This window comes from Cottoperca gobio, chromosome 5, assembly GCF_900634415.1.
Source record: "Cottoperca gobio chromosome 5, fCotGob3.1, whole genome shotgun sequence".
Lineage (NCBI taxonomy): Eukaryota > Metazoa > Chordata > Actinopteri > Perciformes > Bovichtidae > Cottoperca > Cottoperca gobio.
Window position 1 is genome coordinate 19387002 of NC_041359.1, and position 14035 is coordinate 19401036.

The following is a 14035-nucleotide window of genomic DNA, read 5'->3' on the forward strand; positions in this document are numbered from 1 at the left end:
AAGATTAATTGTAATTATCCAGTCATATATTTCCCCCTAAAATGCCGCACCACATCATCTCCACACCAACAGGACATATTTGTATAATGTGCACAAAACAAACAACAGAAACTTTTAACAAAATTCTCAATACACCAAAGATTGAGGAATATAAGACCAAAACAAAGCTGTTAACTTCCATAATGTTAAGCTTTTCATTATGTGTAGCAGTGAAGTTAAGAAGTTCACTTTCCGCCGCTTCAAACTAAAAGTTAAATTTTTACTACAGCCAATCACGAAATACAGATTTTGTCATAAAACTGTATTTATGTTGATTTTGCAGTCGTAAAATAGAGGCTGCCTGTTCAACAGGTAGCATTTATGAGTTAGAAACAAATCTTTACTTTGTGCTTTCTCATTTGTCTGACAATACAAACAGAAATAAATGTAAATGAGAACTACAAAACCACAAGTTCGACTGAATTATAAAACAGTTTGCAGAAAACAGGAGGCGTCAGAAAGGAGCTTTAAGCGGCGGAGACTCAGCAGAGTGTGTCCATCCCGCTCCTGCCCAGATGTTGGCTGCAACCGTTTTGTTGTTTGCCTAACAAAATACAACAAAGATATTTATGAAAAGAAGTTGGTGCCAATTTTCAAGTGCCGCTTGCACGCAAACAGACGAGTGTCTTACATTGCCTTTTTACAAATGTGTGTTACTCACAAATTGTGAGTCCTACAGGAAATGATATCATGCTGCATGCATGCTGCAAATTAGGTGAGGTGGGCTCCTGAAATGCTAGTGTGTGTGTGTGTGTGTGTGTGTGTGTGTGTGTGTGTGTGTGTGTGTGTGTGTGTGTGTGTGTGTCTGATTTCGGGTTGTAAACCATCAAGTGTAGTCACATTTACACTAAGGGTAACTAGGTCCAGATGATGCTCCTACTACGTTCTTAAAACATGTTATTCAAAAAAGTTGTTTTTGTCACTTCATCTGTTTACATATGTTTGTAACTGTTGCAACAATGCACTGAACACAATGAGGAGACCCCTAAAAGTGTAGTTTGATGGAAGTATGTAGTGGCTTGTTGGAAAAAACCGAGAGGTGGAAAGCCCCAACACTAAAGCTGTTTTTAATCCCCATAGTCTGGGAAAAGGGAACATCGGTTGTGTGCCGTGCGTGTGTGTCTGTGTGTATCTGTGTGTGTCTGTGTGTGTAAGTGAGTGTCTGTGTTGGTGTATTTGTGTGTCAGAAGGACCAGGACCAGGTGACCCAGTCTGACCCGACCCAGCCAGGTCTCATAAAAGCTGCATTGAGGCCTGGAGGCCTGGAGGCCCGGAGACACAGCACTGCTTTTGTTGCTCTACCTAAGGTGTATTCCCCCTGGAGGGAGAGTGAGAGGGCGGGGGTGTTGCTCATTAGAGAGAAAGAAACCATTCCTTGGCTTGGGCACACATTATTTCATAGTTTATTAGTAGAAATAAAACCATTGCTTTATTTTTATGTATGTTTGCTGCAACCGCTCGGCCGCTTTTTTTCTCTCTCCTCCCATGCTGCTTTACCACAGTCCAGTCTTTCTCTCATTAATCCGTTTTCCAGTACGGCCCTAATTAATAGGACTCTGTTCACTTCATACACATGGCCTGCCAGATGCTTGAAACTCTTCCCCTCCCTTTCCTTTGCTCGGTTTCCCTCTATCTTTTTCCATCTTTTTTTTCAGCTTTCAAAACTTTATTTTTTCTTCATCCTGATCCTTTTATACATCTGGCTTTCATACTGGTGATTTCAGTCTTTGAATTTGATTGGTTAAAGAGGCAACTTGAAGTAGACCGACTCAAAGCTGCATCTGTGGATGATCCTCCGTCCTATATTTACTCCTTCATTCTTCTTCAAGGTCAATTGCAGCTTTCAATGGTGCTTCAGCATGTGTGAACGCACTGTGTTTTCACTGATTACTTGCCTATGAGCATGATTAAAGCTACAGAACATCTGCGTATGTTCACTTCTGTAGCCTACGTGTCCGTGCTTGTATGTTTCTGTGTTCTGCTTTTAGACATAGGCATGTGCATGCATATGTTTTGCAAAAGGTTTTGCAAAATGTGACCATTCCACACAATGTATGTAACCACTTTTTTATAATCGCTACAGACCTTTTCCAACCTGTGTTTGACATCTTCGGATCGTCAAACACAAAAGTTCTTTGTTAAAACAGTCGCTGGGACTCTCCCTGACTGGCCCTCGCAGTGAAGAAAAACCGCAGCAGAGCCAAGCGTTTACAGAAAATATGTCAATATGGGGAATATGACTTTTAAAAACAACATTCACCGCGCTGACTTTGTGGCTTTGTGTGTGAATGTGTAATATGTGCTGTCTGTGCTTGTGTGTGTGGGAAGAAGTAGCTTCTGCAACAACAAAGGGATGTAGAAGACTCTAATAATAGTAGCACAGATGCCTGATGATGAGTCTAACATTTTCTCCAGCCCATTTATTACTAACTGGCAACTGAGCGTTAAAAAAAAATATATATATATATATATTGTATTTATAGTCTAAAATGTCCTGATATGTAAAGAAAAAATGTAAGTGTGCATAATTAATTTGCACAAGAGTAGGAGTACCAGAAAAGGTGAGCCACTCAACACATATTCAACCATGTTAGTGTTGATTCACTAAACTCTGCAAAAGCACCGTTGCTCTGTAAATGGGTGGAAGGTGTGATGGCACATCTCACACTTGAAAAACCTAAATACTCCCTGTTGGGCTCAGTTAAGACATTATTTAAAGTCTGGAAGCCTTTCCTCTCCTACTTTGAACAAAGTGTTGTATCCAAACTTTAAGTATCGGTTCCCTGAACCTCTATCTCGACCCGCAGAGTGTTTAGCAGTTGTTTTTGTTTCGGGTGTTTTTTGTTCTCGTCTCTCTACGTCTATGTGTGCATCGGTGTCGTGTATATTGTCGAGCGGTGATATTGATTGTTGTAATTTGGGTCGTGTTGTGGAAAAATTCAATTACATTTTTTAAATAAATAAATGAATCCTATGTCTGAACTGCCAGGTACCTAAGCTTAGTTCACACACATTTAAAAAGGAAAACATTTGCTTTCGATCTGGAGTGATAAAGTCTGGAGCACACTGTTATGGTTAGAACTTTTTAATGAGGTACAGCGGCTAACGTTTCAAAATAAAGCATGTTTTGATCAGAGGAAACACATTTCTTCAGCCCTCGTGGTGTTGAGCCTTTCATAACAGTTTGGGATATTTGTCCAGGTTATGAGAGGTCCACCCAATACAGCGGAGGTGGATGGTTGTAAACCTTTGAAATTTTCTCATAGACAGGTTTGTGGAGAGTAACTGGGACACTGAAACATTCATGATTAACAAACATGTATTCATCTCCATTGCATTGGGCTGGACACAATTCACATCTGGAGAAATAAAACTATAATCTGAACAAGAACACAAGAGGTGATTTGAGTGAATTGACCCTTTCACATGGAACATGTGTAGAGGTGGACTAAGTACTAATACCACAGTGTAACAATAAGGTGTTACAAGTACTGTGTTATAAGTCCTGCATTCAAAATGTCACTTTAGTAAAAGTACAAAAGCATCAAAATATACTTAAAGTATTAATGAATGCATTAATGTGTTCATCACTTTAACGTTGCAGCTGTAAGAGAGGAGCTTTTTTTGTTACCACATACTGCTGGGTAGCTTGTGAATTTCACCAAGGGATCCATAAAGTTTTATTTTAACTTGTAAAATGCACAATAAATTATTTGTTGATTACTTTTTGTGTTATTAATCTGAAGCTGAATCTTCAAAGTAACTAAAGTTATCAAATAAAATGTGAAATCTGAACTGTAGTAGAGTAGAAGTATAAAATAGCAGGAAATGGAAATATTTAAGTAAAGTACCTCAAAATTATACTTAGGTATCGTACTTAATGTCCAACACGTGACCATGTGTGTGTCTGTGTGTGTGTGTGTCTGTCTGTGTGTCTGTCTGTCTGTCTGTGTGTGTGTGTGTGTATGTGTGTGTGTCTGTCTGTCTGTGTGTGTCTGTCTGTCTGTCTGTCTGTCTGTCTGTCTGTCTGTCTGTCTGTCTGTCTGTCTGTCTGTCTGTGTGTGTGTGTGTGTGTGTGTGTGTGTGTGTGTGTGTGTGTGTGTGTGTGTGTGTGTGTGTGTGTGTGTGTGTGTGTGTGTGTGGGGCTCTGCTCTGGCCAGAAGTTTTACCTCCACATGTGGAACAGTTTACTTTCAATCAGGAATGGGGCGACCCTTTGCAGCAGCGCTGTAATTGACGGGCCCCTGTGTGTAACTGACTGTATATGTATCCTGTACCTGTATTTGTGCACCTGAGATTCGGATTCGTCAACGAATGCTATTTTAAAAGACAGATAGTTCATATATATATATATATTTTTTCCTACTAAATCAGTGTTTTCTTCTTAATAGTTCAATAATGAGGGACATTTGTAAATTCATAATTCTCTCCCTCCTCTCTCACCTACACTGGGTGTTCAATTCCCATGCCGAAGCAGGCCCAAAACAACAAGACATTCTTTGGCCGAGCTGTATTTACCACAGTTCAGCCACACAGAGTTAAGCTCCACCCACTCGTGAAATCACTGAAGGGGATGACAGAGTCATAGAGAAACAAGAGGAGAGGGCTGCCCTCATATAACTTACTGACAGGGTCACAGAGCCACTCCTGAGAGACAGAGAAGGTGAGACATGGTGATCATCACAAACCTTCAGCGGTTTGTGTGCTTCACTGAGGGCACAGAGGGTTTATGGCACGGGGTACAGTGAGAATGAGTAGGTCATGTGTGTCTGTTGTCGTAAAGGGTTAATTGTACCCATGTTGTGGCTGGCTGTTTTCGAGCAGGCTGGCTGGAGTCAGGCTGGCAGAGGGAACAGAGAGACTCTTTATTATACACTTCTACTGATTGAAATCATATGGCGCTGCATGAAATCATTGCACTACTATGAAGACAGACTTTTTGCTCTTTCGTCTTCTTCGTTTTGCTTCTTCGTCTGGAGTTTGCTTTTTAAATATTTTAGGTTTATCCACTGATACATTTGTAAAATGTCTTTAATTTGACATTAAGGTGAGTTTTTAAGCCACTGTGCTCTCTAGAGGTCAGACTTAGTTCCAGTATCTAACCCCTCCTTCTTCTCTTCCCTATTTCCTATCCCTACAGTCTGGACCTGGTCTGGGTCACGTGGCTCCTGGTTCTCTCTTCCTCCCTCGTCAGCATCCCTCTCACCTCTCTGCAGCGTGACAACAGAGCAGCAAGCACCTGAGAGGGGCTGAATGGCAGCAGCCCACTTCAAACTCACCGCAGGCCCCTGACGAAGACGACACAGGAGGAGGAAAGACAGTCAGAGAAAAGTCCCCTGAACCACCAACAGCACTCTTCACGATGGCAACCAACAGGGAGCAACAAGTGCGTCACATGACCGGCTTCCCTCGTGCAATGTACCCGTTCACCTTTAACTCCATGCGGAGCCACTCCCCCTTCGACCTGTTGGCCAGTAGCCACCTCTTCGGCCGGTTTGGAGCAGACCTTCCCAAAGAGATGGCTGCATTGTGTGAGTAATAAAGATAATTTATTCTTTTGTACTTACAAAAACTATGCATGTTTTATACATCACTGTAATAGAGCGTATTGCTCTGAAAGATGTGCCTTCACAAAAAGATTTTCCATTTGGTGTATTTCATTAAAAAAGACATTTTGAGAAAACTCTTTGTAAACTGACATCAACACACAAGAAGATACAAAGATGCTCCTGATCAGGATAACATGATCATGATCCCATCATGGTCATGTCCTGATACCACAGCACAACACATGATGGTGCGCTGAATGTCCGTGTCCTGACAACCTTGTGCAAAACAGTGGAGACTCTCCACAGAGGAGACTCTCCAGTGCCAATTGAGGTTATAATCAGGCCTAAACTCATGCATTGAGAAGAGAAGAGGAGAGGAGAGGAGAGGAGAGAAGAGAAAAGGAGAGGAGAGGAGAGGAGAGAAGAGAAGAAAAGAAAGAGAAGAGGAGAGAAAAGCAGAGAAGAGGAGAGGAGAGGAGAGGAGAGGAGAGGAGAGGAGAGGAGAGAAAAGGAGAGGAGAGGAAGGAGAGGAGAGAAAAGGAGAGGAGAGGAGAGGAGAGAAGAGAAGAAAAGAAAGAGAAGAGGAGAGAAGAGAAAAGCAGAGGAGAGGAGAGGAGAGGAGAGAAAAGGAGAGGAGAGGAGAGGAGAGAAGAGAAGAGGAGAGGAGAGGAGAGGAGAGGAGAGGAGAGGAGAGGAAAGGAGAGGAGAGGAGAGGAGAGGAAAGGAGAGGAGAGGAGAGGAGAGGAGAGGAGAGGAGAGGAGAGAAGAGAAGAGGAGAGGAGAGGAGAGGAGAGGAGAGAAGAGAAGAGAAGAGAAGAGAAGAGGAGAGGAGAGGAGAGGAGAGGAGAGGAGAGGAGACAGGTGGCAGAGAGGGAAAGGTCCCTTGTGTAATTTTCTTCTCTCTGTAGAGATTGAGAAATCGTTCATATCATCATTAGAACAGAGAAACATGCATCCATCAAAGGAAGAATGGGGCTTTTGGCAGATTGAAGTTTCTCACTTCAACTTGCAAAATCAGTGTGCTTGGATAGAGAGCAGTTTGAGTCACAGGGGGCACTGTTGCACTTCACAGTGACAGAGAGACGGAGCGAGACCGCAGAGAGAGACATGCAAAGACAACATTGAGTATTAAAAAGAGGAAGTCGATTTGAAGAGTGAAGGACACGTTCTCCTTCACTTGTTCTAATTTAGAACATTTCCTTACTTTACTTATGTCCTTTTATGTTTTACTTTATTTCTCCTAACTTCAGTTGAATGATATTACAGGATCACAGCACTATTTAATATGAATCTGCATTCAGATAACTATAACTTTGCACTCCACACATACAATATGCAACAATGAGTTAATACAGTTGGAGTTGGATCAATATTCTAGACTGCGCAGTGTCTAAGTCAAACACTTTGCACAGTATCCGTCATCCTGTAAGACCTGATGCAGAAACCTGCTGAACACTCCTGTCAATCAGTGGATGTGTCATTGTGTACATAGATAATGTGCTCAGTGAGCTGCTCATATCTGTTTATCTGGAGACTCAGGCAGTACGACCAGGCTTGTAGCATTCACAATGTCATTACATCTTTGACATGTTGCCTCTGGGACTTCTGTAAATTTACAGACAGAGACAGAAAGATATGAGGGGCCGCATTATGTCAGTCAGGATCCATGGCAACACGGGTGGTCACACGTCACAAAACAAGAGGCCTTAAGTCCTGTCACGCATGTACACGCAGAGTATCTAAGTCAGTCACAGTTATCTTTGTTTGTGCATCTTTATTTGTTAGTTGAAAGTTTTATTCTGTGATGTCTCACTTTGTTTTCCTTCTTTTTTACATATGTTTGGTGATTACTGTGTATGTTGATGGAGTCAGACAAGTGAGGCCTTGTGTGTGTGTGTGTGTGTGTGTGTGTGTGTGTGTGTGTGTGTGTGTGTGTGTGTGTGTGTGTGTGTGTGCGCAATACTGGTGTGTGATACTCTGTAAAAGGAAGGGAGGAAAGATGGAAAAGTGGGTAAGGCCACTATAAATACAGATGTAAACATATACCAACACTTGTAATAAATTAGCGGTGCAGTAAATACTGTATATTAAATCATTAGGCAATTACTTTTCCAGATAAGGAGATTTCTCGCTTCAGCACGTTCATCCTTGATCTCCCAACATGTAATTACAAATCAAAGTTTCATTATGAAAGTGTCATTTTCACAACATTTGGATTTTGTTCCCAGGACTGTACATTATTTCAACTTATTTTATAAAAGAGTTGTTAAAGAGGGAGAACAAGACTCAACAACCTAGCTAGATCGCTAACTGAAAGTGAACTACTCCTGTCAAAGCAGGACTTTCACATGCCAAGGGATATTAAGGAGCGGTAGAGGTTTCTGGGAATGGCTGTCTGGTACCATCAGGGAAAGAGTCCAAATTCATCTGGACGTCATCCTGCTCAGCTGCTTTTGAAACCTTGAAACAGCCTCTTGCTTCCCCAACTTATTTCACCTTACCCTTTATTGTGTGTGCAGCGATGTTGGGCTTGGCGCTGTTATGGTCCAACAAATGGGATTGGGAAGTGAGCAGAGAGGAATTATTCCACCAAACAACGACAATGTTTGGCAGCGGGGTTACTACTACTGTTGTGACCAACCCTTCATCTCTGGTCTGGGTTTTCAAAACTCAGAAACGTAGCACTCGTCTCATTCGATGGCCACTCCGGTTGAAAGAGTTCACCGTTGAGTATGGACAAGGGGAATATAATAAAGTCCCCAATGCTCTTTGTAAAACTCCTGTTGACACCCCCAACCATCAGTTTCTCACTTGTGCCTCAGTCCCGCCGGCCAAGTGAGAGAAATCCAAAGACTTCCACTTATTGAATGATAAGCTCAGCAGGACAACCCTGAAATTCAGGAACTTTAAGCGACCAAACTAATCTCCGATCCCTGGTGGTTTCCGCTTTGTATGAAGTTGAGTTGCTGGAGGGTTAAACTAGCTCCACTTTAACGCACAGTACGCTGGTTTGCGGGACTATTCCCCTGTGGACAGGCTGAACCTCCGCACTCACACTCTTGACTCTTGATCATAATGAGAAGAAAGAAAAGTCGCCACATTTATCCATCAGCTAGATGTTAAGAAATCATTGTATTAACTCTGTCGACATCCCTTGTGTAAACTGTTTGTTGTTGCGTTTAGCCAGTTGTGATTATTTTTGAATCGGGAAGACTAGCCATGCACATAATGAACTCCTTCTTTATGATCAAGTGAAGCTGCAATAAATGACTTATCTCTAATTAGTGCAATGTGAATAAATTATACAGAATCACTTTAGAAGTTTGAGTGGGATTTGCCAATTAATTCAAACCAGCTCCTAATCAGTGTGAGTGGAAGACTGGACTTCTCTAATGAGTTGAAACACAAAACATCCCTGGACTTGAAATTAGCGGATATCCACATCAAAAGCTCCCTGCTGTGTATTCAATCATACAGTAAGTTCTGTCCTCTTTTCCTATTAGCAGTGGGAACTGGGAATTAAGGCCCAGACACACCACACCAACATCAAAGCACTGGTTAAGGACGGAGGCCGACGTCGCCTGGGTCTTCACCAAAAAGTCGCTCTTGAACACATCGCAAAGACTGCAGCCAACGGCCAATCGGCACGTACGCTTTGCGCCTGCGTGAGAGGAAATAACTCTTCATGACAGCAGGCGGCGGTAGTCTGTATTTGTCATTTGAAAAAGGGAAACGTAGGAGCTGTGGATCAACAACCCTTGCTATGTTACATACATGAAACAAAGCAGAGTTTGATGACCATTTTCATATCGCTCACCAGTTAGCTTCATTCCAGATGGTCATGTCATTATGAAAATATCTGAGTGTTGGAATGATCACATGAGATGAAAATTAAAAATTAAAAGAGCCTCTGTGTGTGCACTGATTCGCTGAAGCTGGACAGGCTCACGAGGGTGCTCACTTGGGGCACGAGCTTGGTGTATCACCCAAGGAACTCTTTTTGGTTAAAGCTTTTATGCCCAGTGCTTCCTGAAATGGGTTGTAAATAGATTATACCGTCTCTGGGTTTTAAGTAAATAATTCTCAGAATGTTTTTTAGGACAATGTTCTTTTTTTCTTTTTTTTTTATGACATCAGGATCAAAATTCTGTCCACATCGAAATAGTTGTTTATGAAAAGGAAGAAATCTCACTGTAGTGATCACGAGGAAAAAAAGAGTATTTTTCCACAACGAACACAATGTCCTTTCGTAATTTCTGTACTAGTCCCATCTTGTTCTTTGTAATGTTTTGAATGTGTGTGTGTGTGTGTGTGTGTGTGTGTGTGTGTGTGTGTGTGTGTGTGTGTGTGTGTGTGTGTGTGTGTGTGTGTGTTATTAGTAACTTGAACCTAAAGGCACAGAGCGGGGCTTGTGTGTTTTTCTTTGTGTCTTTCATCACAGGCACTCTGTTTAGGCACATACACACATAATTGTCCGTGCGTCCAAACACACACACACGCACACACACACACACACACACACACACACATGCATACATACACACGCACGCACGCGCACTATTTCCACTGCCACTCTGTAGGCTGCACATTCCAACACCCATGAATATCACAAACCAGAAGTCTTGCGCTCCTTGCCTCACATTTGTGACTATATTTCTGCGCTCGCTGATGACCACAGTGAGACTTTGCACAAATATCTGCGGCCGGGCTTGAGGAGCTGCTGCTGGAGAAAGAGGGAGAGAGAGAGAGAGAGAGAGAGAGAGAGAGAGAGAGAGAGAGAGAGAGAGAGGCCATTGTTCAGCTCTGTGTGTTTGTGTCAGACATGACGACAGGATGAATAGTCGAAAGAACCCGATTGTAAATAGTTGTAATGTGAGTCTCTCCTTCTATAACTTGCGTGCGAGAGAGAAAGGCAGAAGTCTTTCCCAACTCAAATAGTGGGAGTTTAGTTTTGTTAAAAGTAAAAGAAAGTGAGATAACTTTTTCTTTCTTCTTCTCATTTGCACTGCATTTGTGTGTCTCTTTCCTCAAAGCAGCAACAGGGGGCAGGGTGCTGTGAGGCGGGGAGGCGGGGAGGGTAATTGTCTCAAGGTGTGGAGAGAGCTCAGCAGGCTGATACTGTGCTGCTCTGCTCCCTGCAGTGTGTCATTGTAGTGTGTGTGAGCGAGTGTTTGTGTGTGCCGCCCGGCCATGGTGGTGAGAGACAGGTAAAAACTCCACTCACCGAGACCAAGGAAAAGGAGTACTCGCTAGATGAATAAAAAATGTGAAGGAAAAAAACTGCAGCAAGAGTGCATGCTGCTATTGTGCGAATAATAATAAAAACAATATAAACAAATGGATTCAGGGCGTTGGGAGAAGCAAACAAACAAACAACAGAAGAAAAACAAAAAAATAGAGAATTGTAACACACAAGGGTAGTATGAAGCGTACGAAGCCACAGGCAGGACAGTTTGGGAAGTCAGTATGTGTGTGTGTGTGTGTGTGTGTGTGTGAAGGGGGGTGTTAGAGCCCCAGTGGGGGTTTCTTCCAGAGTTCATCCCTCTTGAACGAGGGAAGGAAAGGGAGGAGGGTGAGGCTGTCTCGTATACAAACTATCCAGACTCCGGGCCGGTGTCGTTCGCCTGCAGCGGAGTCCCACTTCAGTGTGACTGAACTATCCAATAAGCTCAGGGAGGGAAGATAACTGAATCCATTTTGAACTGAATTGAAAGAATTGAATTAGATACTTGCACATGTCAAGACCAAATGGAATGAGAAAGAGAAGCTTTAAGAGATAAATAAAACTGCGTGACACGGAGACGGATGACTATTGAGAAAGAAAAAGAAGGAATGATGTGTGGACTGAAACAGATCAGACTTTTAGATTGAAATGAAACTTGAGTAGCTCATAATGTTCATCCAAAATTGCAGAAATAGTCCTATTTCCTTTCTTAGGACGTTTCCTGGAAATAACGATGTGATTTGGCACTGATATATGAAATACAGACAGTGCTCCATTGGTACACTTTACACAATTTATTCATTCATTTAGGTTCCAGGAACTGCCACAAACTTGTCAGCGTACAAACATGCAATTCAACATAGATAGAGCGTAACATTTGCAGTTATAGATAAATAAATAATTAATATTAATTTGGGTTTAAGTTATTTTAAAGGAACTTCTTCAGTAATTCAACGGCTGCTTGTTAATTAGAAGCAACTAACTAAAATCTCAGAACTTTATTTTCCATATAAGTTATATATCAGATTACATATTTATCTTTTTGCATTATTGTCTTTTAGTTTTATTGGATTTCCTTTTTCTTTTTTTAGTTTCTTGTTTCTTACTATTTAATTGATCATGTATTGTTATAGGTTAAGGTCATGTATTGTAAGGTTATAGGTTGATCCCTTATAGAAATTCCCAAATTACCCGGCAGTATATACAGTACAAAAAGAAAAGATACTCTTTTACCAGCTGCACCAGATGAAAACATTAATGCATCAATAATTATAATTCAATTAATACAACATACTTATTCCTAAATAGGCCTTGTGCAGAATGAGTACTTTTACTTTGGGTACTTTAAGTATGTGATGCTGATAATGTTGTATTTTTACTTCAGTACATTTTTGATAGCAGGACTTTTACTTGTTACAAAGTAATTGTACACTGTTGTATTAGTAAGTTTACAACAGTGTAGTGTTTGGATGTAATATGTCTGAATACTTTGTGCACCTCGGGTAAAAATGCAACACAATACGATGCTTTTCGTTTGGGGGAAATTTCAGGAATTGAGTGTGTGAGAGCAAGTTTGTTCCTGTAGCCACTTTAATCCTACTGTACTGCACAGAAACCACAGGAGAGCATCCATTTACAGTGAAAGCTGGGGAAATGAGCAAATGACAATCTCACTAAATGGCCTCTCTCTCAGCACCTTGCTCCGAACAGACTCTGAGTAGCAGGAGTTATTAGCTGAGAGGTGGTTGAGCTGTACTGTTTGGAAGAGAGGCAATGCTCCCTGCTGTGGTGAAACAAAAAGAAAATGAACGCAAAAAAAGAAAGAAAGAAGAAAAGAGACGAGGGAGGAAGGAGGGCAGGTGAGGAGTGTTTGTTTTCATTTGCAGAATATGAAATATGGAGAGGCAAGTTGGAAAACTTGAAGGAGAAAAGGGGGAAGGATAGAAACTTTGGTGCGTGACCAATCAGAAAGCAGGAACCCACCCCCCGGGCACCGCGTCCCTCCCTCTTGTGCTACCCCGACCCCACCTCCTTTTTTTTCTGTGCTGAGAGAGCATGCGGATAGTTGGCTGAGTCTGTGGTGGAGTGTGAGAGGCCCATAGAGCCGGCAAGAGGGAATCTGAGATCAGTAAAAAAAGCAGTCAAGTCAAAGCAGGCAGGCAAGCAAGTGATCTGGGAAGAGAGGGGATCAAATAACTTTGGGTTGTACAACAGAAACAAGGTGAGAAAGAAAAGATTTTTGCCCTTCCAGAGGACTTGGCTTGGAAGAGACAGGAAAGGCAGTCCTGCCTGGAGGGCACAACTAGACAGACATACAGAAAGACAGGGAACACCTGGACCAAGCAGAGCACTGAGTTACTTTCAGTCACAGGAAGCCTTTTCACTTTATCTCAGCTTGGCTGCAGAACAAAAGGCTGTAGTTGTGCTTGCTGTGATTTGAGAGGAGCATGTTTGACTGTATGGAGGCTCTGGGGCTGGGCCCGCGGCCCCTCTTTGATGTATCCGGACAAGGCTCCTGCATGCTCAGCAGGGCCAGCTCTTACTTCTCCGGCCTGGACCCCTTCGCCTGGGCCGGCACTGGCAGTATTCAGTGTGAGTACTCCATCCTGTCCATCAGACAGAGCCGCTGTGTGTGTGTGTGTGTGTGTGTGTGTGTGTGTGTGTGTGTGTGTGTGTGTGTGTGTGTGTGTGTGTGTGTGTGTGTGTGTGTTCTTATCAGAGTCCTGGTTTTGTTATCATAGAGCTCTCTCCACAGGAAGAGTCAGATTCCTTTCGATTCTATGTACCCATTCTCACCCTGCTTTTTGTTTGTTTATGCGCTTAGTGTGCTTTGTGAGAGTGAGTGAGTGAGTCGGGGAGAGCATATTTATACATCATCGTGTTTGTTTTCTTTATGAATGACTTCACGTGATTGACAGCTCTTTCAAACAATTCGGGGCCTGACCCGGCAGCGAGTCCAGAAAACAACAACCGTCCAAAGAGAAACAGCACTGACAGATTGAAGGCGAACGGGTCTTGAAATCACACGCTTGTGATTTGGCATATAAACTTAGAAACACATGGTACAACAGTTAGTGAGAAACCAATAACAAAAGATTAATGAAGATATCAAAAGGAATGATTCATTTCACCATATGGGCTATCTTTGGCTTTACGTAATTATGATTTGTGTGTGTGTGTGTGTGTGTTTATGCAATCATTACTCAGAGCTAAAATTATTTTT

At 42.2% G+C, this 14035-nt stretch overlaps 1 protein-coding gene across 4 annotated transcripts in view; it reads left to right on the forward strand.

Moving 5' to 3' along the window:
* The window catches only part of LOC115007996 (retinoic acid receptor gamma-A-like), a 32972-nt gene that overhangs the window by 5229 nt on the left and 13708 nt on the right, over positions 1 to 14035 (forward strand). For 2 of the 4 annotated variants that reach the window (XM_029431205.1, XM_029431206.1), the window contains exon 2: positions 5180 to 5570. In XM_029431205.1, the coding sequence (XP_029287065.1) occupies positions 5402 to 5570 (169 nt within the window). In that variant the 5' untranslated portion in view covers positions 5180 to 5401. Of the gene's footprint in view, positions 1 to 5179; positions 5571 to 12802; positions 13405 to 14035 lie in introns of those variants that run through there. The other 2 variants (XM_029431207.1, XM_029431208.1) reach the window with 2 other exon arrangements.